This window comes from Neofelis nebulosa, chromosome 5 (assembly GCF_028018385.1).
Source record: "Neofelis nebulosa isolate mNeoNeb1 chromosome 5, mNeoNeb1.pri, whole genome shotgun sequence".
Taxonomy (NCBI): Eukaryota; Metazoa; Chordata; class Mammalia; order Carnivora; family Felidae; genus Neofelis; species Neofelis nebulosa.
This window is the reverse complement of record NC_080786.1, coordinates 36443918-36468787: the sequence shown is the minus strand read 5'-3', so window position 1 is coordinate 36468787 and position 24870 is coordinate 36443918. Positions and strand designations below refer to the sequence as shown.

At 34.5% G+C, this 24870-nt stretch overlaps 1 protein-coding gene across 1 annotated transcript in view; it reads right to left on the bottom strand.

Moving 5' to 3' along the window:
• Window positions 1-2550: 2550 nt before the first annotated feature.
• SLC25A36 (solute carrier family 25 member 36) overlaps window positions 2551-24870 on the bottom strand; it is a 40122-nt gene continuing 17802 nt past the window's right edge. The window contains exons 3-7 of the mRNA XM_058730049.1: window positions 24307-24384; window positions 20443-20543; window positions 12648-12714; window positions 9482-9771; window positions 2551-6713 (exon numbers count right to left, since the gene is read on the bottom strand). Coding sequence (XP_058586032.1) covers window positions 6520-6713; window positions 9482-9771; window positions 12648-12714; window positions 20443-20543; window positions 24307-24384 — 730 coding nt within the window. The 3' untranslated portion in view covers window positions 2551-6519. The remainder of the gene's footprint in view (window positions 6714-9481; window positions 9772-12647; window positions 12715-20442; window positions 20544-24306; window positions 24385-24870) is intronic.

The window sequence follows — 24870 nt, the reverse complement described above, 5'->3', positions numbered from 1 at the left end:
CGTCAGTACAGAGCCTACTTTGGATCCTCTGTCCCCCGTCACTTCCCTGCTCTCAAAAAAATAAACATTGAAAAAAAAAACACTTTCATCTTTCCAAAGTAGCTATACCATTTTACATTCTTAACAGCAATGTAGCAGTTCATTTCTTCATTTTTGGTGTTGTTTCTACTTGTTCCTGTACTGGGTATATTGTAGTGTTATCTCCTTTGTGGTTCTAATTTGTTTTACTAACCATGTTAAACATCTTTACATAGGTTTTTTTAAAAAAATGTTTAGGTTATATGTGTTTATGAGTATATCCTGTCTATTGTAAATATTTTCTTGTAGTCTGGGGCTGCATTTTTACCTTTGATGTTTTTTGTTTTTGTTTTAAACTTTGAGGGTTTAATGGTTAGTGCTTTTTGTGGACTCTAACCACCCCCCCCCCCCGCTCCCCCACCCCGCCAAGGTTGCAAAGATACTGCATTTTTTTCAAGGTTTGCAATGTTAATTTTTGCCTTTAGACCCACAGCCACCTTTTATGCATGGTGAGGTAATGGCTCTTTTCATACTAATATCCAGTTGGTCTAGCACACTTATGGGGGGATGGGGGGGGGGGAGAAACAACAAATATACGCATATAAAACAGGAAAATTTGGATCAAATAACCTAAGCCACTAAAACACCGCACAGTAAGTTCATACAATGGAGATCAATCTTACTGGATAACCTTGAAAGGGAAGATTCAGAAACAGCGACTGAAAGTGGGCCTTTATCCTTGACGGAAGACTCGAGGAATTGAGCTTTGGAAGTGTGGGGGAACGAGACACAGAAAACAGGTGTCTAGCACTAAATTTCACTGAGCTGGATGTGATAAGCTCCTCTGAATGAGACTAGGTTTAGAATCCTAGATCTACCACTAGTTTCAAAATCTCAAGACAGTTACTTTTTGTTATCAGTTCCCAAGAGGGAATCAGAGAAAGTGGGTTATTTCTCCTGATGGGCTACTAGAACACCTTGATCTTTGTTTCAACAAGAAATGCCCCTCCCGAAACCAGCCTGTCAAATTGCTATTGTTCCAAAGTTTGGTTTCAATACTGTTTTCTCCAGGCAACCTTTCCAGATCTTTCTAAAAGAATTAATTGCCATTAACACTTCCAGAGAACATAGGACATATCCTAACACCCAAGGAACCTAGTGTCTGACTTGTGTTGTTACACAAATGCTTTGGGGAAAAAAAAAATCCAATGGTTCCCAGTAGCCTCAGGATGTAATCTATGTAGATCAGCTTCAAGAACAGTAAACTGTAAATAGTAGCTCTTATTATCCCCCCAGTAGGTTTCATTCTAAGCCAATCCCCGTAGGTCTTTCCTCTAAATGAAGGGTTGTTTTGCTAATCACCTCTGTGTCATCCCAAATGCTACTGAAGACTCTAGTGTAGTAAATAAACATAGAACTAAGACTCAGAACAACACCGAGTAAAAAAAAAAAACAAACCCATTGTGACTGATTTCCACCTAATTATCACTTGTGTATTCACTCAATCTCCAGGCTGTTGGAAAACTTCATGAAATCACTGTATAAAGAGCACACTCTATGAACTTAAAATTACTGAATTGATTCCACATATTAAGGTAGTCAGCTGGTTTGTGCAATGCAAGAAAATCAGGAAAATAAAGGAAACCATTTAACTACATCTTGCTTTCTTGCCTGAGTTTATCGGTTGTATGAAGGTCATACCTGAACCTCAAGAAATCACACACTCACAAATTCCTTCCTCTACCACAACTCCTGCTATTCACTAATAAATGAATAAATAAAACTTGGGACACTATTAAAATATGGTCATACCAACCTCAACTAGTATTTTCCCAATGTCTTCACCTCATCCACTATTTCAGTCTTCAGTGGAAAGCAGTCAAAAGGTTTGAGTTTTATGTTTGAGAAAAGGAACAAAACAAATTTGTCCGGATTTCCTTCCTCACTTACAAAACTAGGTGATGTCTGATGGTTGCTATTAATTCGTGAAAACTTAAATAAAACAAATGGACAAAATGTAAAACGGGTAGTTACTATTAACATTTATATCTGTGTCATGTGCTGCAACTTGTCATACATGGATTCATTTGGTTATTATAACAAGTTTCCAGCTTTTTAATTTTTTCTTAGCTTTCTGAAAGGCTGAAACCAAAACTAACAAAAATTCATGATGTTAAAAGAAATCATTATAACCCAAGGAGTTATCAATCAAATAACTTAGTCGGTCTCCAACTTCTCAGATATATTTTGCAAACTGGATGTTTTGATACATAAAAAAGTATGGTACCTAAAGATCAATAAACCTGTGGAAAATATGGCAGAACAGAAATACCTTACTGAATTACAAGGGAATTCGATTATTTGACCTTTTGTTTCCTCTAGAGACATCACTATATGTCTAGCAGACGGGGGCCTAACACCTTGAAAATGGCAATGCACTTTTGTTCTTCACATAGTCCTAAGAAAGTATGATAACATTCTCACCATAATATTAGAATACATTATAGGAAAAAACCCCCATATTTTCATAAGGATGTTTTAATTTTTTAATTTAACAATTCAAATAAAATTCAGCTAGTTAACATAAATAGAATAAATGCACATAATTTACAGCCATGTACACAAAATGCAAGAATAACAAACCTCACGTAAACGGTCAAAAGATACCAACTCCTTTGAAGCTGATTATTTAGCTATGACTAATAGATCATAATTGTTCACATATGAGGGGTACACATTCAAATGTTTTTTAATGTAAAAACTGAAACCAGAATTCTCAGTTTCTAAAAGGGATAGCCTAAAAAGCAGTGTTTAGATTAACAAGAAGTGTAAGGGGATGATGGAGAAGAGACTTGAATGGGCAGAATGCACATTGTATTAAACACCTTCATATAATTAAAACTCCTTCTAATTTAATTCATTTAGAAATACCTTTATTCTTAGGAATGTTAAAGTCATGATCAGTAGACAGAAAGCCTCATCAATTATATTTATTAAGCCAAAAGGGGTCCCTATAGTACTAAAGTTCCGGCAGAAGAGCATGTAAACAACAAAAGATAGGCATGAACAATGCTGAAGAGTAAGGGGATAGATTGATTTCTAGCACTTACATCCTTCAAGTTCAAATTGATATTTTAGGGATTTCAAACAATCTAAAAACGCTGACATGTTTATACTCCAGTAAAAGAGTAAACACTCATCATTTTTAACAACCTGATCCTAATACAATAATGCTAGTCCGCAACGGGCATTAGGTTTTAAGAGACAAAAGCTTGGATGAATTAATCTAACAATATTCTATCCTAGTTTCAAAGTTATAAATAAATTACTTGTGGGCCCAATCTAGGAAGGTTGGTTCCACAAAGTTACATACGTAATGAAAATTAAGACAAAGCTTTGGTGATACAGTATTTGTTTCTTCCTCGATTTAAAAGCACTGTATTATACCCCAGTCACAGGGTTGGTAGTTCTCAGATTTGGACTTTGAGATTTAGCAAACTGTCTATGTGCTACAGGTACCAAAGTTCTATCTGCTGCTCTATGAGCATATCTTTCAGTATCTACTTCTTTAACGTGAATAAGTTCAATTCAATTTTCTGAGAAGACTGCATAATAAAAGTACAGACCAGTCTGAAGAGTGCTGCCTATCTCTATGCAAGAAATAAAAAGTCATCTGATAGAAAATAGATGAAAACAAAACAGTTAAAAAAAACCAAACAATCCTTTAAGTATGCATTTTTTTAAACATTTGCATCAATTAAAAAATCTCCAAAGAAATGTTTCAGAGACAAATTTTATACACAACTTTTATATATAGTCTTTTTTTTAAAAATTATCTCTATCACACATAAAGTAAACTATAGCAGATTGTGCTTTGGGAAAAAAAAAAAAAAAGCTTCATTGCTCCTTTCCAGTTGTTGTACAAAGAAACAAAAACTAAGACTCTAAGATCTGGGGCGTCTGGGTGGCTCAGTCGGTTGAGCGTCCGACTTTGGCTCAGGTCATGATCTCACGGTTCGTGGGTTCAAGCCCCGTGTTGGGCTCTGTGCTGACAGCTGGGAGCCTGGAGCCTGCCTCAGATTCTGTGTCTTCCTCTCTCTCTGCTCCTCCCCTGCTCACAGTCTGTAAATCTCTCTCTCATAAAATAAATAAAAACATTAAAAAAAAAAAAAAAGAGTAAAAAAGACTCTTAACATCTTTTCTTCCAGTACATAGAGAATACTCTATAGCAGAATATAATGCACTAAAGGTCAACATAAGTTTTACTTGCTAAATACAAACCAGAATAGAATACATGTTCATCCTTGAAGGACACTTATTATGAATTTGCTACAGCTAAATAATAAGATGTTCCTTAGCTGCTGGTTTTCAGATCATTCTTAATCTTATCTGTGGTGTACTGAGATCATTAAGATTAGGGAGAATGTCTGTCCTACATTCAGCACAACTAATGTTTATGCATCTTCACAAGGCAAATGGCACTGTATTAGGCAGTATAAGTGGCACCTGAAAAGGCAAACACTCTAGATTGAGACTTTCTCTACAGATTTAAGTTAGAACCCCCTATTATTGGGTTGCTTTTTTTTTTTTTTGGCATGTTTCTCACAATAAATGTCAAAGCTAAAAGTCACCATAAAAGGTATGAATAATCCCAAAGGTAATGAAACTGAAATTGCCTTTGGTCTCCAAAGAGATTGGAATATTTTTAAATTCCAATCAAAGCACCTCAAAAACATCCAGTTACTGTTGATTATAATGAGTTAAGAAGGTGAGGAATTTAAGAGGGCACTGTGTTTCATTGGTGACAACAGAGTAAGCTTGCAATGACGTGCTACAATTTTCTATATTAGGGGCACTAGAGCGTACATAGAATATGTAAAACATTTATGTTATTAAAGATCTCCAAAACACTGTATCTAAAACCCAGAAAAATGTTTTGTTGAACACTGTTTCTGCCTAATACATGACCAATGTTTAAAAAAAAATAATCCTAAAGTGGAATTCTCTGTTACTCTCACCCCACCACCACCCCCCAAAAAAAGGCCACAAAGTGCATTCACAAAGAGTCATTCTTAAGATAAAGCCATTGCACAAAATGTACAGTTCATCTATACTGAAATGAGTACCACACTGGAGTTTAATTGTAGATGTTTTATACACCAGTATAGCAACATCCATTAGCAAAGTCTCTTAACAGAATTATAGCAAACATCTTCATAAAGGCCATACATATAATACATTTAAGTATTAAGAGGTACAGGTGAACTCAACAGCAAAATGTAAAAGCTATATCCTGTTAGCACACTGAATCTGAATTAACTTGAATCTTTCTATGATTTACCATTCAAGAAATTAGGATAGCATACATTTCTTGTCAAAAGCAGTTTGTTCATTTACAAAATTGTAAGTCAATTAGGATCACCACCTGTTCGATCAGATGGCAAAGGGCCCCTCTTCGATGTTTATACTGCCCCAGATATTTATAATGCCACCTTAAAAAAAAAAAACCTATTACAGCAAAGCTGAAAATTACCATTTTCTCTACAAAATAAATGCAATTTATATTGATCATCTGGAAATAATTCAAAGGTTCAAATTCCTAATGGAGAAAGATTCAGAAGTGGTAAATTTTTCCACTTTAAGAAAATAATACCTAGGTATGATAGATGATAACTTAAGTCCATAACTAATAAACCACTGAAAAGACAACTGAAGTCATTCACGTATCATAAAGCTAGAAAAGATCGGAGAACATGCTCAAGTTACTGAAATGGCCAAGAATCAACATTTTACTGGTTTCTTCTGTCCCAAACTATTACCACTGAGTTTGATATGTTAACGAACAATTTAAGTGTCCACATTATGCTAAACATCATGTTCCTGTTAGCAGTGGAAACCGAAACATTTTAAAGCTAAAAATACGCAAGATATTTAGATACTATTTCATTAGCTGTCAAAACTAGTGATGAATAATGCCAAATAATTAACTTTAAAATATTCCAGATCCTCTCAAGGAAATGTGAAAACAATACTAAGGATCTCACTTATTGTTATTTTACAATTTTACAGAAATTACACAGAAGCCAGAGGTAAGACATTTATGACTGTCAATACTATCTTTGGATAGTTACAATATTTATATAATTATGGATGGCTTTATTAGAAGACTGAAAAAGTGCTCATGGAATAAACACTATATTGTGCCATAAATCAACAAAATGCAACTATGTCCCATGGACATGGTAGAGAAAATGGCAATTTGGAGGAAGTAGTGCTTCTAAAGGCTTTTTCTTGGGCAGCCTAGGTTTTTTTCACATTACTGAAAAGACCAAGTAATGCGGTTATTATGATTACTTTAATTCCTACAACCAAACTTTCCTTTAGGCATAGTTACATGTTCCCAAACTATTTTCTTCTGTCCACCATGCTGGCTTCGATACTGCATGGTCCACTGTCATCTTTTGGTCTTCCCTCTTCATAGTATACAGCAGCCTGAAGTTGCTATCCATTGAGAAGGTAGACCACTAATTCATAGGTGGCCATCATAATGGCTGTGTTTGGAATCTGTCTCACCAGATGAGTTGTTAGACCACGGTAAAGAGACCCATAACCTTCTTCTTGAACAACCAAAGACAGTGTCTGAAAAAAAGATCTATATTTTGTTCCCTCTTCACGTAGTCTTGTTCTTACGACTTCTGTTTAGGGGGAAAAAAGTCATTTTAAAACATTAGTGATATCTTTATACCCTCCTAATGCTGAGCATATCCCATTTACCAGTCTTTTAAGTGTACACTTCGGATATGGAGTGATTTTTAATGCGTAACTGATTGAAACTGGGTATATTACAGTAACACCAAACTTTTTTTATTTAAAAAAAATTTTTTTTTTAAATGTTTATTTATTTTTGAGAGAGACAGAGCATAAGAGGCAGAGAGGCAGAGAGAGAAGGAGACACAGAGCCCGAAGCAGGCTCCAGGCTCTGAGCTGTCAGCACAGAGCCTGATGCGGGGCTTGAACTCACAGACCATGAGATCATGACCTGAGCCGACGTCGGACGCCCAACCAACTGAGCCACCCAGGAGCCCCACTAACACCAAACTTCTAAGTCAGCTGGCTAAAATCACTAGTGGTAAGTGGTAATTATAACATAGGTTCCTGAATGGTAAAAGAATAAAACAAAAGTATCAGTTGTATACTAATATAGACAAAGGGGAGAATAGATTTTGTAAGAAAAAGGTAAAGAGACAGGAAAAGGAATGTAGGTGGTATCAAGGATGAATACACAAAGATATAGTGACAGAAAAGATTTTAAGTGGAGCCTACAATGAAAAAATAGAACAACTAATCTATTCACCACAACTAATCTATTTGGTCCACAAATGCCAACAAGAAATCTCATGTTCATGAGGCTGGATATGTTCAAAATACTAGCCAATCAGCTGAAAGGTTCCATCTGGGAAGCAACTAAGCAAAAATTGTAAAGTTTTAGAGCTCTAAGAAATCTAAAAGATTACGTATAAGTTAGTCCGTATTTCTTAGTTTTGAAAGATGAGGAATCAGGACTGCTGAGAGGTTTTAGTCAGTTGAGAGGCTGGGACAAGAATTCAGAGCTCTCTACTGAAGAGTCTGTTTTTCCAACACACTACTCCTGATGGGCCTGAGGGAAATGGCCTAGAGACATTTTCACTGCAAATGTTAATATCTGAAATCTCGTGTCCTCTCTTAAAAATTAATGCCATTTACATATTCCACTCCAAAATATTGTTTATAAGTTACCTCTTCTTGTAGTGACGTCATCTCACTGGAAGGAACAAGGTGCTTACAATTCTAAAATTCTCTCACCTTAGCAGGCCATGGTTCTAGGCATCCCATAGGAGCCAGAACCTAAACAATGCTGATACTGTCCTCTTTTGACTTCTCTTAAAGAAAGAAGTTAGGAACTTCCCTCAGGAAACTGAGAGAACTTCACAGTGCAAATTGGTTAGACTTGGTTTTACTTGTAAATTACATCTTACGAGTAAAATTCTCATTTTACTCATAGCCCTGTTTCATTTGTCTTGATATAGCTTTAATTACAGGGCTTTAGCTTCACAAGGGTGAAGCTAAATGCTCATCAGTGTAACAAGAGTGAAGCATTTAGATTAAAATCCCAAAGCGGGGGTGCCAGGCTGGGTCAGTCAGTGGAGCATGCAATTCTTGATCTTGGGGTTGTGAGTTCGAGCCCCATACTGGATACAGAGATTACTTAAAAAATAACATCTTAAAAGGGCACCTGGGTGGCTCAGTCGGTTAAGCGTCCTACTTCAGCTCAGGTCATGATCTCATAGCTCATGCGTTCTGACAGCTCAGAGCCTAGAGCCTGCTTTGGATTCTGTGTCTCCCTCTCTCTCTGCCCCTCCCCTGCTCAAGCTTAAGCTCAATCTCTCTCTCTCTCAAAAATAAATGAACAAAAATAATACTGAAGCAAAACAAACCCCAAACAACAAAATCAAAGGCTACCTTTAAACAAAACAATAAAAGTTACAAAAAAACCCCCAAACCCTCAGCACATCGCAAGACGAATTCTTAAGTAATTTTGTCATCTATTAATAAAATACGCTAATACTGTAAAACTTCAGAGAGAAATAAATCATATATACTTATTTGCCAACATGAAATACTGTAAAATAGGCTGGCCTTTGGGATTACAGACCCGATTTCAAATTTGGGCTCCTCCACTAAAAAAGGTATGTGATTTGAGTAAGCTGTGTGACCTTGGACAACTCAATCTTAACATTTCTTGTTTCCCATTTGAAAATAAAGACAAATTCTGGGTATGTATTAGCATGCTTAGACTTCAACAGAGACGGTTAAGTACTTCACAGAAATTTTTTTGTAGATTAGCACTAATGTGTATAAAGTATCTAGCATACCATAACCGTATCCATAGTTTTTTTTTTAAATTAAAGAAACTTTCCCAAAAGCCACCTGGCTATAATCTGACAGACTCTGGGCTGAAATGTGACTATCCAAATCCCATGCTAAATCACCACCATGCTACTATAATATATACTGACCTATTAAAACCGTTACTTACAGATTTAATCCCATTATGATGAACTCCTAAGAAACCATATATTGTTTTACTGGAATTCAATAAAATTATAAATGTGCTAATAAGTGGGCCATTGACTGACATGGGAAAATTTCTAAATTAATAGAATTTTACTCCTATAGGGGCGCCTGGGTGGCTCAGTCGGTTAAGCGGCCGACTTCGGCTCAGGTCATGATCTCATGGTCCGTGAGTTCAAGCCCCGCATCGGGCTCTGTGCTGACAGCTCAGAGCCTGGAGCCTGTTTCGGATTCTGTGTCTCCCTCTCTCTGACCCTCCCCCGTTCATGCTCTGTCTCAAAAATAAATAAACATTAAAAAAAAAATGTTAAAAAAAAAGAATTTTACTCCTATAAACTCAAACATCTCTTACCATGTGGATATGCTATAGTTGTGGCACAAGTTTTTGAGGTGGCAGCAGCTAGCATCATTCCCACAAAATCTGATGCTTCTTTTACAGACTCTTCATCATTTTCCATTGTAGAAGCAATCTTATATTCCAGTAGTTTTTGCTTAATACTTTCATAAATAACAAAATGGATAACAGTCTCTGATATGCCAGCATATGAAGCAGACATGCCCCTATAAAATCCTTTAAGTCCATCTGTCTGATACACTTTACGAATACATTCAAAAGCGCCCATTCGTTTTTCCCCACGGTTCCTGAAAAGCAAAAAGGAAAAATCTTATTAATAAAGTAGTATAGGTTTTTAAATAAGGTAAATAAAGTATAGACGAAATCTGCCACTCCAGTACAGAATGATCCTCTGTAACTCATGAAGAAGTGAAACCAAAATTTTAAAACATTCATTTTAGATTTCCCATTCTTTTGCCTGAAGTTTGTCATATTAGATGGGTAACATGTAAATACTTTCTTTTACAAATGCAAAATACAGTATATTAAATCTTCAGTTTCATGTCCTCATTGAAGTTTGTATTGTAGGGATAAGCAATAAAATCCTTTAGTCCAAATACGCTGTGACTGCAGCTCAAGATAAAACAAACCATCACATCACATTGAATCCAGTTCAAATGAGAAGATTTCTTCTGGACTTAATAACATAAAAGAGTGATTGAGACACCAGTGATGACAGTGTATCATAAAGCAAGTACAATTAATCTAGTATCTGTACGTCTGAGGGATTCTTCCAAACCCACTCAGTTCTTCCCTAAAAATGACTATGCGAATTGAAGTCAAATTTCCTATGATCCTTTTAAGGCAACAGCCAGTATCATGGTGAAAAGTGAATGAGGATCTCTATAGTTATCAAGTAGTTATTGAGTATTGTGTCCAATAAAACTTCCTTAGTGCTACTGAATGGCACAGCATTTACTCTTACACATATACAATTTTGAGTTTGTAAAAATATTACTTTCTACTATGATTCTCCCAATGAAACCTTACCTATAAGAAATGGGTTTAAATGCTACCTACAGGGAAAAAAATAGAAAATTTACCTATTTATAAATTAATACAGCCTGTTTCAGACATAAAATAAAAACACAATTAAGATACCCACCTGATAACCTACAGATTCCTCCAGTTTTATGAACTAATTATTGTTTAGAGCTAATGACTATCCTCAACTAATGACACTGTATGAATACTTTCTCAGTTGAGTGATCCATACAACCAATTGTAATCAGTTTCTGCCATCAGAGACTTCTTCACAAGAAGTTAAAATGCTACAAGTCCAAAGGGTAATATACAAACACAGCTCTGTTCTTGATCTCAGTTATAAATGAGCATCCTCAAACCAGCCTTTCACTATTACCCCAAACCCACCCCATTCCCCACCACTCCCAAGCCTAAGAACTTGTGCTGTTGTGCGTTAAAATTAGAAGTGAAAAAAATAATAAGAGTTTTAAGCCATACTTTTCTCAGGACCCCCTACAGATCCACCTTATAACATCCTGCAGTATACCCCTGGTAGCTTATAGTAGTATAATATGGACCGGCATCTCACATTTCTTTAACCTTTGGGTTGTTTTAGCTGCCACTACTTTTCAGATCTCTTAGCTTTAAGAAATAAACCTTGAGGGGCGCCTGGGTGGCTCAGTCGGTTAAGCGTCCGACTTCGGCTCAGGTCATGATCTCAGTTTGTGGGTTCGAGCCCCGCATCAGGCTCTGTGCTGACAGCTCAGAGCCTGGAGCCTGTTTCAGATTCTGTGTCTCCCTCTCTCTCTGCCCCTCCCCCACTTGCATTCTGTCTCTGTCTCAAAAATAAATAAACATTAAAAAAAAAAAAAAAAAGAAATAAACTTTGAGTTTTGCTTCACCATTTAGGATTTCATTAAAAATTATTCAGATGAAACAAGAATTAGAGCTATTTCAAGTCTCCAAATAGCATACAGTTCAACATAAAATGTAAACAACAGATATTTAAGCAGGCATAATTATTAATGATTTCTCATATCAGTTTTATTTATAGTCTATGAGATATAACACTACTTTCCCATGCCATAAAATGTAAAAAAGGTGGAAATTTGTTATAGTCTACTTCAGAAAGGCTAAAAGTTTCAAAAGTCTCATTATTATTGTTATAATACGCCAACAGGATCATCTTTCCATAAAAGTATTATTTTTCCCATCGTCCATACTAAAGGCCAACAGGAATTGAGATGGGAAGACTCTAAACTGCACTGCTTCTGGCCTTTGCTCAGTTCCCAGAACACACCAGAGGCCCTAACCTCAAGACCTATGAGGTTTGCACAGACCACTGCCACTGCTTAAAAATGGGCTCAAAACAACATTCCCTAACTATTCCACTTAATGTTGGTCCCCAATGTCTCTTGGTATATCCCTAGAACATAGCAGTATCTGCTCAACATAGATCTATCAAATGAATGAATTGTGCTACCATAAAGTGGTCAGTGGTAACAGATCAAGTCTATGAATATGAGAGCTAAATCCCATGCCAGGCCTCTGTACATAAGGCTACTAAATTTGAGCAATGCTCCTCAAAGATTCAGTCTAGACCAGCTGATCCTGTCGGTTAACTGTTGGGTGGTTGATTATAATCATTCATGTAGTGAAACTATCACTGCTTGGCCTAGATTAATATATATTTTCCTTTTATTTAAAAACACAACACATAGGGGCACCTGGGTGGCTCAGTTAGTTGAGCTCCTGACTCTTGATTTCAGCTAGGTCAGGATCTCAGGGTCGCGAGATCAAACCCTGCGTTAGGCGTGGAGCCTGCTTAAGATTCTCTCTCTCCCTCTGCCTCTCTCCTGCTCTCAGGTGCACTCTCAAGAAATAAAATAATAAGGAAACAAGCAAGCAAATAAATAAATACATAAATAGAAACACATAATCTACATTCTTCCTTAGCAAGTGTCATATTGCCAACTATTATATATATCACTTTTGCTTCTGATGGCAGACCCAAGTTTCAAAAACCAAACAAAAAAGCAAATTCAGCAGCCAAAAAAGGGAAAAACATAGTTAGATACATGGCACTGAAATCTCACATATAAATTTATAGGAAAAAATTAGTTGAAACCAACTTTAATTTTGTTTTAATGAATTAACATACCTTGCATCGAGCTGTAACCGAGTCTTTACAAGCCAAATGGGGTTGGTCGCTGTGATTGCAGTAAAACCTAAACAAACATGTTTAAAATGAACTCTGGTAAAAATGAAGAACTATTAAGTTAAAGGTTTTAAATAGTATATAAATCTATATTAAAGAAAATGCATAATAAATATTTAAACTATTAAGTGATGTATACTTTACACTTTTATTTTACAAACCCATATAATCATGAACGTTTGTAGTTTATTTCCAATCTACATTCTCAAATTCTGACCGTAACTAAACAATTAAGAGCAAATTCTGATTATATATAAATTCCTCTCCCACCATATTCAGAATATTCTCTGGGGCACCCATCTACACTCTAAGCTAAATTTAAAACCCCATGTTTACAGACAAATCTAATAGAAATTTGGTATATTCTAGGGCTTTTTAGCATGCAAGCTCTACAACAGCTACTTGACATCCTTAAATCACAATTCTCTATCTTAAAAGTGGATTCTACCTAAAGGCCAGCATTTACTATATATGATCTTAATGGGGCTGTATAACAGGACTGTTGTTTGCCCTTATGAATGCTTTATATAAACGTATGCTTACTAATACTGTTAAAATAATGGTATCACAGAAGTAAGGTTTCTGTTAGGGTTAATAGGAAAGATCTATTTTTCATCCACTTAAACACATACAAAAATTCAAAAGTTCGAAAAGTAACAAACTGAAACTTCCCTCTCACTTATAGACACTTAAGAGAGAAACTCAGAGTAGAAGGTAGTTCTAACTTACTTTAAAACTTAAGTACTATATATTATCAGTGCAGAGGGTGGTCACCTAAGATGGCTCATTCTAGTTAGTAAATTAACATTTCTGGAACAGGGTCTCTAGACTATTGCATATATTTACTTGCTATCTTCCTACTGTTACTGAAAAATAGCCCATGAAATGTCATCTTGAAAACGGGAATTTATGAAGATTGCTTCATCTTTATAAAACAGGGCTTTGATATATTGCTTGTGAACACTGAAGATCACTACAGAAACCTCACAGAACTACTTCTATCAAGCCAGATTTATTCAACTGGCCTTTAAATTCAGTGAAACTTACATGCAGAAATGTCTAAGGATCTTAACTGTTTTAATACTTTCTATCAACTAGCTTTTAGAAAGGTGGAATATAACCAGCACATTTAATGTGAGTAAAGTGAATTCAGAAAGAAAAATGCTGGGGTGCACTTAAAAATAATTTTGGTTTCTAAGTTAACATATACTGCAGAACCAATCATTATCCTTCCTTGGCTTTTGAAGTTACTATGGGTATATCTAAAATGCAAAATAATTTTACTAAATTGTACAAAGTAGTATTTAGTCTCATAGGTTCTTTTCCCTACCATAATGTCAGACAGTTAGCTAACTCAAACGTTATTCCCTTAATCCACTGTTTTAACACCGTAGAAATAGCCAGATGTCTCACAAAAAGATGCTTAAAATTGAATCTATTTATAAAACATGATAAATGGAATAGAAATTTGGTTTGATAACTTGCCCAATTTTCTAATAGTTCTATAGTCTCCATTTCTCTTTAGTGCTTTTAATACTGCATACATATGTAGAAAACTAGTATGGAAACAATTTTCTATGTGCCAGTATTAAAATAATAAAAATTTAAAGTGTTGGACCAGCTGTCAGGAGCATTTTCAATAAATAAGAGTTTCTTTTCATATATAAATTCTTAGAAAAGGAGAAGAGAAGAAAAATATGACCCTGTTAGATCAGTTTAAATATTCTGGAAAGATTTTTCTTGCATGTTCCAGCTTAAAGGAGAATAAAGTTAAAAGAATTTTTTTTCTTTTCTTGACTCTCATTTTCTTAAGTGAAAAACTCAAACTAAATACATTCAAATTATATTTTAAGGTAAATGTGCACCTGACAGTATTCTGGCCATACCCCTAAATTGATGATTCTTTGTTTTTTAACTTAAATAGTTATTATTATCTGTATAGCAATATTAGGGGGTTTATTAGTAAAAGCCCACAAAGCTGCACAAGGCAACAAAATATTCTGCATTATTCACAATAGCCTTTATTAATTATCCTGTGGAAATTAAGAAAAAATATTTGCTTTTCATTAAATTTTGAAAGCCTAAAACTGGGAATCCTTATGCCGAACTTTTACCTGTCTAGGTAAAAATCTCATTCAATCTATTATACTTTATTTGTAAATATGAGCAAAGTTTTTTTAATATTAGTTGTATTTTAAAAAATAAACTTAGTACCCAAACTTGATACTCTCCCAAGTCACAAAATTCCTCAATTAAAAGCTGAAAAAAATACCATATGTAAACTTTAAAATGTTGCATTTAATTATTACTAGAAATTAATTTTTAAATATCAGTGAATAAAATTTTAAATTATTCTGTACACACTAATGAACAATGATAGGGCGCAAACAACAGGTATTTCTCACTTAACTAAAATTCATTTCCAGATACAAACTGATCTATAGAACAGAACACATTAAAATTCAGGTAAGAGAGTGCTGCCATCTTATCCCTCTATAACTGCTACTATCAGTAACTTGTGCTTTAACTAGAGTTGTTCTGGCTCAAATCCCCCAATAAAAAGCCAGATCTTAACGAAGACACTAGCCTAAATGCTGGCGAACCATTAGACAGAATCTAGGCATAATGCACAGCTTTTTAGCTATTGGCCTTACCATAGTTAAAATTCTAGTCCTGGAATTTGATGCTATTACATTCTCTTAACCACACTTTATTAAACTAACTAGATATTAGGCTAATTCAATCTATAAAAACATAGTCTATTAATTCAAGAAATGAAAGAAGTGGGAAGAAACAAAAATCTGTCACCAACTTAGAATTATACATGGTAGGGCAATTTGACGTTCGCCAACAGCCAAAGCTAAACAGATCTTCCTACTTCTAAGACAAAGATACTGGGAATAATCCCTGAAGTTTAGATATTCACTGCAGCTTTTTATTTTGGCATTTAAATTTTGTGAAATTTTGGTAATATGCTAGTTCATATTAATATTCTGAGTACCTGTTAAACATTAAGAGGTATCTGAAGGATCTACTTGTAAGATAATAAGAATATTGCTCTAGTCAGTTAAAGCAAAGTGGCAATGGCCATACTGTTATAGTTAGTATGTATAGTAGTACAGTTAGAATGTTATTAGAAAAATGTTTAAAATTTTCAAAATGCAACTTTTAGAGTTCTGCTTCATCTAAGACTCCATTTGATAATGTAAACCAGATTAAGAGAAATCCTGCTTATAGGAAACTTGCTGAAAATGTCTATTTCATTAAGTGAGTGATACCTGTAGTATTGCATTTTCTGTACTTTTTATTTCATCAAGTTCTGTAAGAACAAAGCCCACCTAACCTTCTAAGAAAAATACATTAAAATTATAAGAAAAAAAAACCCAATTAAAACTAAAACAGCTTAGATCCCACATATTCTTAACCTGCATTTATTGGAAAGTAATGTAGGTAGATTATTTTTGCAAGGAAGTAGAAAGCTAGTATCAACAGACAAGAGAATAGAGAGCACTGTATTAGACTTTTAAAATATGTTATGCTAAGCAAAGAGAACTATTATTTTTCCTGAAAGCTGTAGGATGGTATACCTTTACAACTATGTTTATCTTAAATACTGTCATCAAATTCTTTGGAGGTCAAGGCTATTATGGCCAAGCTGAAGACCCCAGGCTTTTATTACACGATGACTGAAAAATTACCCCATTCTTCCTTCTAGAAGGAATAGTATAAAGGGATCAGAATTAAAGTTTTATAAAATACTCAGAACGCACACACAAATTCAGGAAATAAAAGTTCTTCCCGCCTTCTATTAATTCCATAGCTATCATAAATTCCCAGGGTGTGTTTCTTAAAACTAGAGGCTGCAAGAGATGCTCAGATCAGTACTCACGAGGTTTAAGTTAGTCCATATTTCTACAGGAAGTGACCTGCGGATGGGGAGCATGAGATGACACGATCTCACTCTTTTCTCGGGAGAAATGTACAGTAAATGCCTAAAATAGACACAGGCTTTTCTGTATCATAACAACAAGCAGTGACCTCATCAGAAACATGTGTACAAAATGAATCCCATTGGAAGGATTTCAGAAATATTTACTGTGAGATCTAACTTTTTTGAAAATTTTAAGTTAAAAAACAAAAAGGAATATCAGAATGGGCCATAAATTTTTTTAAAAAAATGCACCGAGTACTGAAAATTCTGCCATCTGCAGCAGTTTCAGAGTCCAAATACTTACCTAAAAGATGAATTTTGCCTTAAAGAAAAAAAATGCTAACCTTGTCAATGGGGAATCTAAGAAAATATTTAGAAGGGATTATCATATCCCATTTTCTAATCATAGTTATCTACCATCAGAGGTGAAATCACAATTTTCTATACTTTAACCATCAGCTTACTTAGTAAATCCTTTTTGCTTAGTAAATCTTAAAAAAAAACTCAGAATATTCAAGTAACATTTTGTAATAATTTATAATTTTTAAAAATAAAATAAAGTATATGTTGCTAGAATAATACCTTTCACCTTTGCACTATGGCCAATAATATTGCACATCCATTTTTATGGAATATTTTGGATTATTTTATATTTAATTTCTTGTGTTCTACAAAACAAAAAACAGGAAGAATGTTTACATACAAACACACAAAACATCTGTCTAAATATCCATTTGGCTGAATAAACTGCCATGGAAAAATATTAAAAAATATATTTTATATAGGCAAGACAAAATTTCTTTGTAATGAGTAAAACTTAATCTTTAATAATAAACTAAGTCAGATAGAAAGATTTATTTTGAAAAATAACAGTGAATGCTAAATAAAAGCAAATAAGACCCATAAGGTAGGCTATAAATGACAAATGATTACATTACTGGTATTTTAAAAATATAGTGATTATGTTTGAATATCTAATCCAATAAAAATCAGAATTCTTTTCATTTAAATCTGTAATGTTGTATAGAAAAGCATATACATTCCAGATAAAAACTTTTGAAAATTAGGAATCACTATAAAGAAACAATACTATTTTTTGTATGCATACTTGTGTCTAGGGATATTCATAGAGATAAGCAAGTTCATTTAAACAAAAACATACAAATAACCTCAACGAAATAAATACTCTCAGTCTGATAAAGGTTACATGTAGGGAAGGGAAAAAAAAACAGGTAAAACATAAAGACTCAACAATACTTAATTTGATTAAATAGCCTTCCAATTGGAAATAATTTTTTAATTTATACCTCCAGATTTAGGTTTATAAATTCCTATAGTCTTCTCTTGAAACACTAAAACCAGAATAAGATCCACCTTAAATTAACTGTCATTTTGAGAAAAAAGTTTTACTATCTGAACACTTGAGTTCATGAGGATAAAATACAAAATCAACAGGCTATCTGGAATTAAAAATTACATACAAGGTCTACTAGTAAATCCTTAATGTTTTGTTTGATGTGGCAAAATCTTGCAGGCAATATCATTACAGTCTATTTTAGTGCACTTTTTGATACTAACATGACAAGGTTAGCATTTTTTTTAATAGCCAGTTAAAAAACAATTTTTCACATGACTGCCTCTAAGCACTTTGTACCCCCAATTCATATTTAGAAGACTTCTAAAAGTAATGCTGAGGAAAAACCAGAGCAATCTGGTCTAGATTATTTCAAGAATGAAGGGGGCAAAAGGCTCCCTTAATGAGTCTGCACAGGGACCATTCAGTTTCACCAACCATGTAGTTATCTATAAAAACTGCGAAGCTAAGTGTTAATGCTCATGAATAGTGCGAGGAAGCTCTGAAAGCACAATTCTCAGAAAAATGTAATTGCAAACAAATGGAAGAAGTATTTGCAAATTACACAATAAGTATATAGTGTAATAATCTCTGAACAATAGGACCATCAATTTACAAAAACTCAAGGAATTCAAGTTGGAAAATCATATCAACGTATAGATATAAAACTATGAGTTGACATTTGTACACATTTGAGAAAAAAGTACAAAATGACAATTCCACTGAAATTCTTTGCAACATGATACAAAAATAGTAATAAATTCTGATGAGCTATCCTAATGAAAAAAGATGTTCCATTGGGAATCAAGATATTCTGAAACCCTAAATTTGCACCACTGAATATGTAACAACTATCCTCAAATAAAAATGACCACTCATCTACTTTCTTGACTTCAGGTCTTCCAAAACAAAACAAAAAAAAGAAAGATTAACATTTCTTTAATAATTTTCTGGGTTTAAAAAACAAAAACATAAACACTGGTAATCCAGAAATACATTCTTAAAGATCCTAATACAGTGGTTATATAATTTGAAATTAGCCACTAACTTTTACCTTATACCACTCAAATTTGTAGAGGGAAAATCATTTCTATTCATATTCAACATCTATAAAAAAGTACATTAAAAAAAATTCTGGTTGTAACTAGATGATCTCTATGGTATTAAAGAACTAATTCTCAAAATCCAAATCTTTCTAGCGCAATCTACATCCCTAGGATAAGGTAAGAGAGGTTCATACAAACTGTGTAACTTGCCCAAGATCTCTCCTCATGGGTAAATAAGAGTAGTTTACTCCTTGACCTCTAAGGTTTTTCCTTCCAGCTTTAAAACTTCAACAAGTCAGTCAACAATTACCGAGTATAAAAAGACTTGAGAATAATTGTAAAGTATATGGTAGATTATTACGGCTATTGACCTTTCAGAAATTAGTTATTTCCAACTTACACTTAGTTTGTTAAAGTATGTGGTTCAAATTGATCCAATTTATTTCTAAACAGAAAATGGTTAACAGTTTAAAGCACTCATTAAACATGTAATTGACACTCCATTTACTGCTCAACAGTTGATGAAAGTAGTCATAATCTGCTTAATAAAGTCATAGCATAATTTGGAAACATGAGGTATGGTTAAATACGCAATGAATCTCAGAAAACTGCAGAGAATGAACCAAACAAAGGTCGTGGCTTTGTCTAACACGCATTGCAACAAATGATTCCAAAACCAGACTAGTCAAATCAATCTCCTAGTTTATCTTTAAGGCAGTGCAGAGGCCCAGAACTAGCTGCTTTGATTCAGAATCATATATACCCAATAATGATGATAGAAGAGTCCCTGGAAAACATTTCTACAGCAAGCATGTACACATAGCCGTTGCCTAAATTTCAAGTGCTATCTAGTGTGATTTATATGGAATGCTAAACATATATTTCAAAATACATGAATTAGTGACTCTTAGTTATCAATAATACATCACAAAAACTTCAGCATTTGAGCACAGGACAAAATGAATACTTTACCAAGAACTGCCGGCACATTTCAGACAGAAGCCAAAACATGCAGCAAAAAGGGAAAAGGCACTAACAGAAATTGAGGAGAGAAGAGTAAATTACAGCTCCATAACTTATTTATATGTAATTATGGTTGGATTCTTTAAACTGTTAAAAATGATCACTAAATATACAGTGGACTACACAAGACAATGTAAATATTATATTACCTGTATGCTATCACAAACCTAATTACAAAAATGCCAACTGGTATCAGATTTTACGTATACCTCCTGATGAAATTTACTATATACTAATAAATTTAAGAATTATGCTTGTAGATGCTAATCAATGAAGAGAACATTGTCTTAAAAGTACAAATGTACAATGTAAATTCATCGTAATTCAGTATTAAGTCTCTAGCTTTTGGAAACTTTTTTGCCTTTTAATATTAGATATTCATACCTGCCATTGCAGCAGAAATCATGTGTACCTGGGTAGAATCCGGATCAAATATATCATTCAACTTTTCCTTGCAGTTTGAATAAGCAGCAAAGTATATTGCTCTAAAATAAAGATTTAAATTTTATCAACAAGCATGTTGCTTAAATTCATAAGATTTAAATGACAAGTAAATTAATCTTTATAATTTTAGAGAAATCTAAAAACAAAGTCTTAGCCAAGTCTCACATAACCTCAGGTTAATTTCTATATTATTTCTATAATTTCTGTATTTTTTCTGTGAAGATCCTGAAGTACTTCTTACAATGACTCATTAAGAAAAAGACAAGGGGCGCCTGGGTGGCGCAGTCGGTTAAGCGTCCGACTTCAGCCAGGTCACGATCTCGCGGTCCGTGAGTTTGAGCCCCGCGTCAGGCTCTGGGCTGATGGCTCGGAGCCTGGAGCCTGTTTCCGATTCTGTGTCTCCCTCTCTCTCTGCCCCTCCCCCGTTCATGCTCTGTCTCTCTCTGTCCCAAAAATAAATAAAAAACGTTGAAAAAAAAAAATTAAAAAAAAAAAAAAAAGAAAGAAAAAGACAAACTTCTGGGGCGCCTGGTGGCTCAGTTGGTTAAGTGTCCAACTCTTGGTTTCGGGTCAGGTCATGATCTCAGTCCATGGGTTCGAGCCCCACATCAGGCTCCATACCAGTGGAACAGAGCCTGCTTGGGATTCTCTCTGTCCCTCCCCCACTTGCATGCTCTCTCTCTCTCAAAATAACATTAAAAAAAAAAAAAAAGAAAGAAAGAAAAAGACAAACTTTGATGTAAAGTTAATCAAATGCAAAGCATCCTCTAACAAAAAGACACTCACTACCCCAGCCCCAATACTTTCACAGCAACTGAAATAAAAAGTATTTGTAGAAGATTTTGATACTGGGAAAACACGTAAGGCTGGAAGGCTTATGTAATGGTAAAGCTTAATTAAACACACTTGAGTTAAGTAAATATGGCATGAGCACTTAAAAAAATATTAAGTATGTAATTAATATAATTAGTTTATATTAATATAAACTATTAAGATACAATATATCATATATATATATATATATATATAACATTTTTTTAAGTGAGGAGAGGGTTGTAGAACTGACCCAATTAATCAAAATATATTAAACAAATTTGAGATACTGTGGTATATTCTAATCTACATTATACACAGAGTAGTTCACAGTATCCTTAAATAGACACAATTCCAAAGAAATCAGCCCTATCATGTCATATTTTTTAATGTTTGTAAACATTTCATTAAATCTGTAAATATTTCCCATTAACTTATTGACTGTGACTCTATGCATCTCAACTACTTCCTCATTGTTTTGTTTTCCAGGCTCTAAATTACCTGCTTGCTGCATCAAATATCCTATTACTTCCCAACAATCCTGATTATCTGTCTAATAAGGAACATAATATGCAAACAAGTACAAGAGCCAGAGTCTTTTTTAATGTGCTGAAGAAAAATGGAAATTAATATAATTTAAAATGAAACATGCTGAGGTGCCTGGGTGGCTCCATCACTTGAGCGTCTGACTCATGATTTTAGCTCAGGTCATGATCCCAGGGTCATGGGATCAAGCCAGTCTAAGATGCCCTCTCTCCCTGTCTCCCCCACTCGTGTTCTCTCTCTCAAAAACAAAACAAAAACATTCTACTTTATGAGTAAGAAAAAAAATACATTTAATGATGATGAATTATGAAGAGGTATATACAATGCATTCCTAGAAATGAATAAGACAAAAGAAAAAAGACCTCTTAATGAGAAGACAGGCAAAGAATATATACAGGTAATTCATGGAAGTGATATACAAATGGCAAATAATTATAAGAATGATGGTGTGACTATACCAAAAATTGAACAAATGTATATCAAAACAGTGAAAATCACGTTTGGTCTCTTTAGCAAGTATTAAAAGACATGAATAGTTGCCAACATGAGTAGTATATGGATAATGAGCAACTAATTCACTACTTGAGAATAAAAATATGAGATACCTTTTTAGAAGGCAGTTGAACAATATTAATTTACAATAGGCCTATGTTCTTTTATATAGAAATTTTAACTTTTAAGTAAATATCATAAAGAAATACACTTGCTTAGATAATCAAGGATAAAAGTACAACTATGTTGACAAAACCACTGTTTAACAGAAAAAAATGTGGAAATCTGATAAATCTAAAAGTTTTATCAGTAAGGGAATACTTATTAATGACAGAATAGCCATACTATGCAATTTAAAAAAAAAACCTACATGATTTCCAATGGAAAAAGCTTCAAGGCAAATTTCATGAACTACTTTTAATATGATTAAATTAATATAGATGAACACAGAGGAAGGCAAAGAAAAATAAGACAAAAACAGAGAGGGAGGCAAACCATAAGAGACTTTTTATAAAAAAAAATTTTTTTTTTTTAACTTTATTTATTTTTGAGACAGAGCACGAATGGGGGAGGGACAGAGAGAGGGAGACACAGAATCTGAAACAGGTTCCAGGCTCTGAGCTGTCAGCACAGAGCCCGACGCGGGGCTCGAACTCACAGACCGCGAGATGAGGACCTGAGCCGAAGTCGGCCGCTTAACCGACTGAACCACCCAGGCGCCCCCATAAGAGACTCTTAAATGCAGAACAAACTGAGGGTTGCCGGAGGGGAGGTGGGTGGGGGAGATGGGCTAGACTCGTGATGAGCATTAAGGAGGGCACTTGGGGCACTGGGGTGGCTCAACTGGTTCAGCGTCCGACTCTGGCTCAGGTCATGATCTCACAGCTCATGAGTTGTAGCCCCATGTCGGGCTCTGTGCTGTCAGCTCGGAGCCTAGAGCCTGCTTTGGATTCTGTGTCTCCCTCTCTCTCTGCCCCTAACCCACTCACATTCTGTCTCTGTCTCTCTCAAAAATAAATAAACATTAAAAAAAAAAAAAATTAAAAAAAAAAAAAAAAAGGAGGGCACTTGTTGGGATGGGTACCGGGTATTGTACCTAAGTGATGAATCACTGGGTTCTACTCCTGAAACCAATACTATACTGTATGTTAACCAACTTGAATTTAAATAAGTATTTTTATAAAGAAAAAAATTAATGTAAATGGTGATAAGTATACATACTATACATTTTACATACACGATAAGCCAGAAAAATGAACAGAAGACTATACACCAAACTGTTTTAATGATAGTTATTGTAAAGAGAAGAGTAAGTATCTGCAGGAAGGCATACAGCACAAGAGGTGATATGTTTAAGATGGAATGTCAAGCTTTATGCTATACATTTTTAAAAATTTCTACAGTAAGGGTAATATTTTTAGTATAGTTTTTTAAGAGAGAAAAGAGCCCATAAAAACCTGAAACCCAATAAATAATAAGACATGGACTTAGTACATGGGATACAGAGAGCTAGATTTGCATTTTCATTCTGAATGTGAACTCTACAGTATTCTATCATGGAAGAAGAAAGTCTAAGACAAAAGGACCGCAGAGAAAAATGACTAATGTATTATGGCCTTTTTGGTTTCTTTAATAGGCAATGAAACAATTCTACCTGTTTAGCTTGTCCTAGAATCCAAAAAATACGGTTAGTTCTAGAGTTCTAGGTATTCTTCTCACTGCTGGTTCCTTTAGTTTGGTTTTTGCCTTTTGAAACTTGGTACAAAAACTGCTTCCCAATGACCTCCACATGGTGCAAACTGCCCATCTTTTTGGATGGTTACAGATGTCTGTTCTTTACACCCTAGTGCTTTATCCTTACCACCTTGACTTCTCTTCAGCATCTTCTGTCATTAAGCTTGAAACAAGAAAGACTGCCACAATTTTGCGTTAACTTAAAAAAATTATTTTTACCTGGAAGGGGCCACCCCCACTAAATTGGGGCCTAATCCTCTGAACAAGGAACGAGGCCCCTCTTTTTCCAAGATCACCCTGAAAGAGAAAAATGTTATTTAGAAAGGAAATGTCTTTCAAAGTCTAATACTTTATCTGTATAGCAAACTTAGACTTTTAAACCCATATGTTTCTACTATGATGTTGTGCTTTTCTAGTCAGTTTTTCTTACTTGTGAACATCTGTTTTTCCTGACACAGCACAGACTGATAAATGATAGTAAAAAGAACTCCAATCAGATTCTTTCCTAAAACTTTTAAAGACTACAGTATAATTTCTACATTTATTTTCATATGATCATGCTACTATGATCTTCGATATCCTCCATTTTACCACCTTTACCAGCAAATTCAATTCCCAATGAGAAATGCAGCTCCCCATCTAGTATTTGGGGTCCTTTCTTGGTATCAGACAATTCTCTCAGTACTGCAACATTATCTCATACAACCATTCCTGTGAAATGCTGTCAAAATTTGTCACCCTAACCTCCTTTAGGGTACTAAAATGGTTAGCCTGTTACCACTT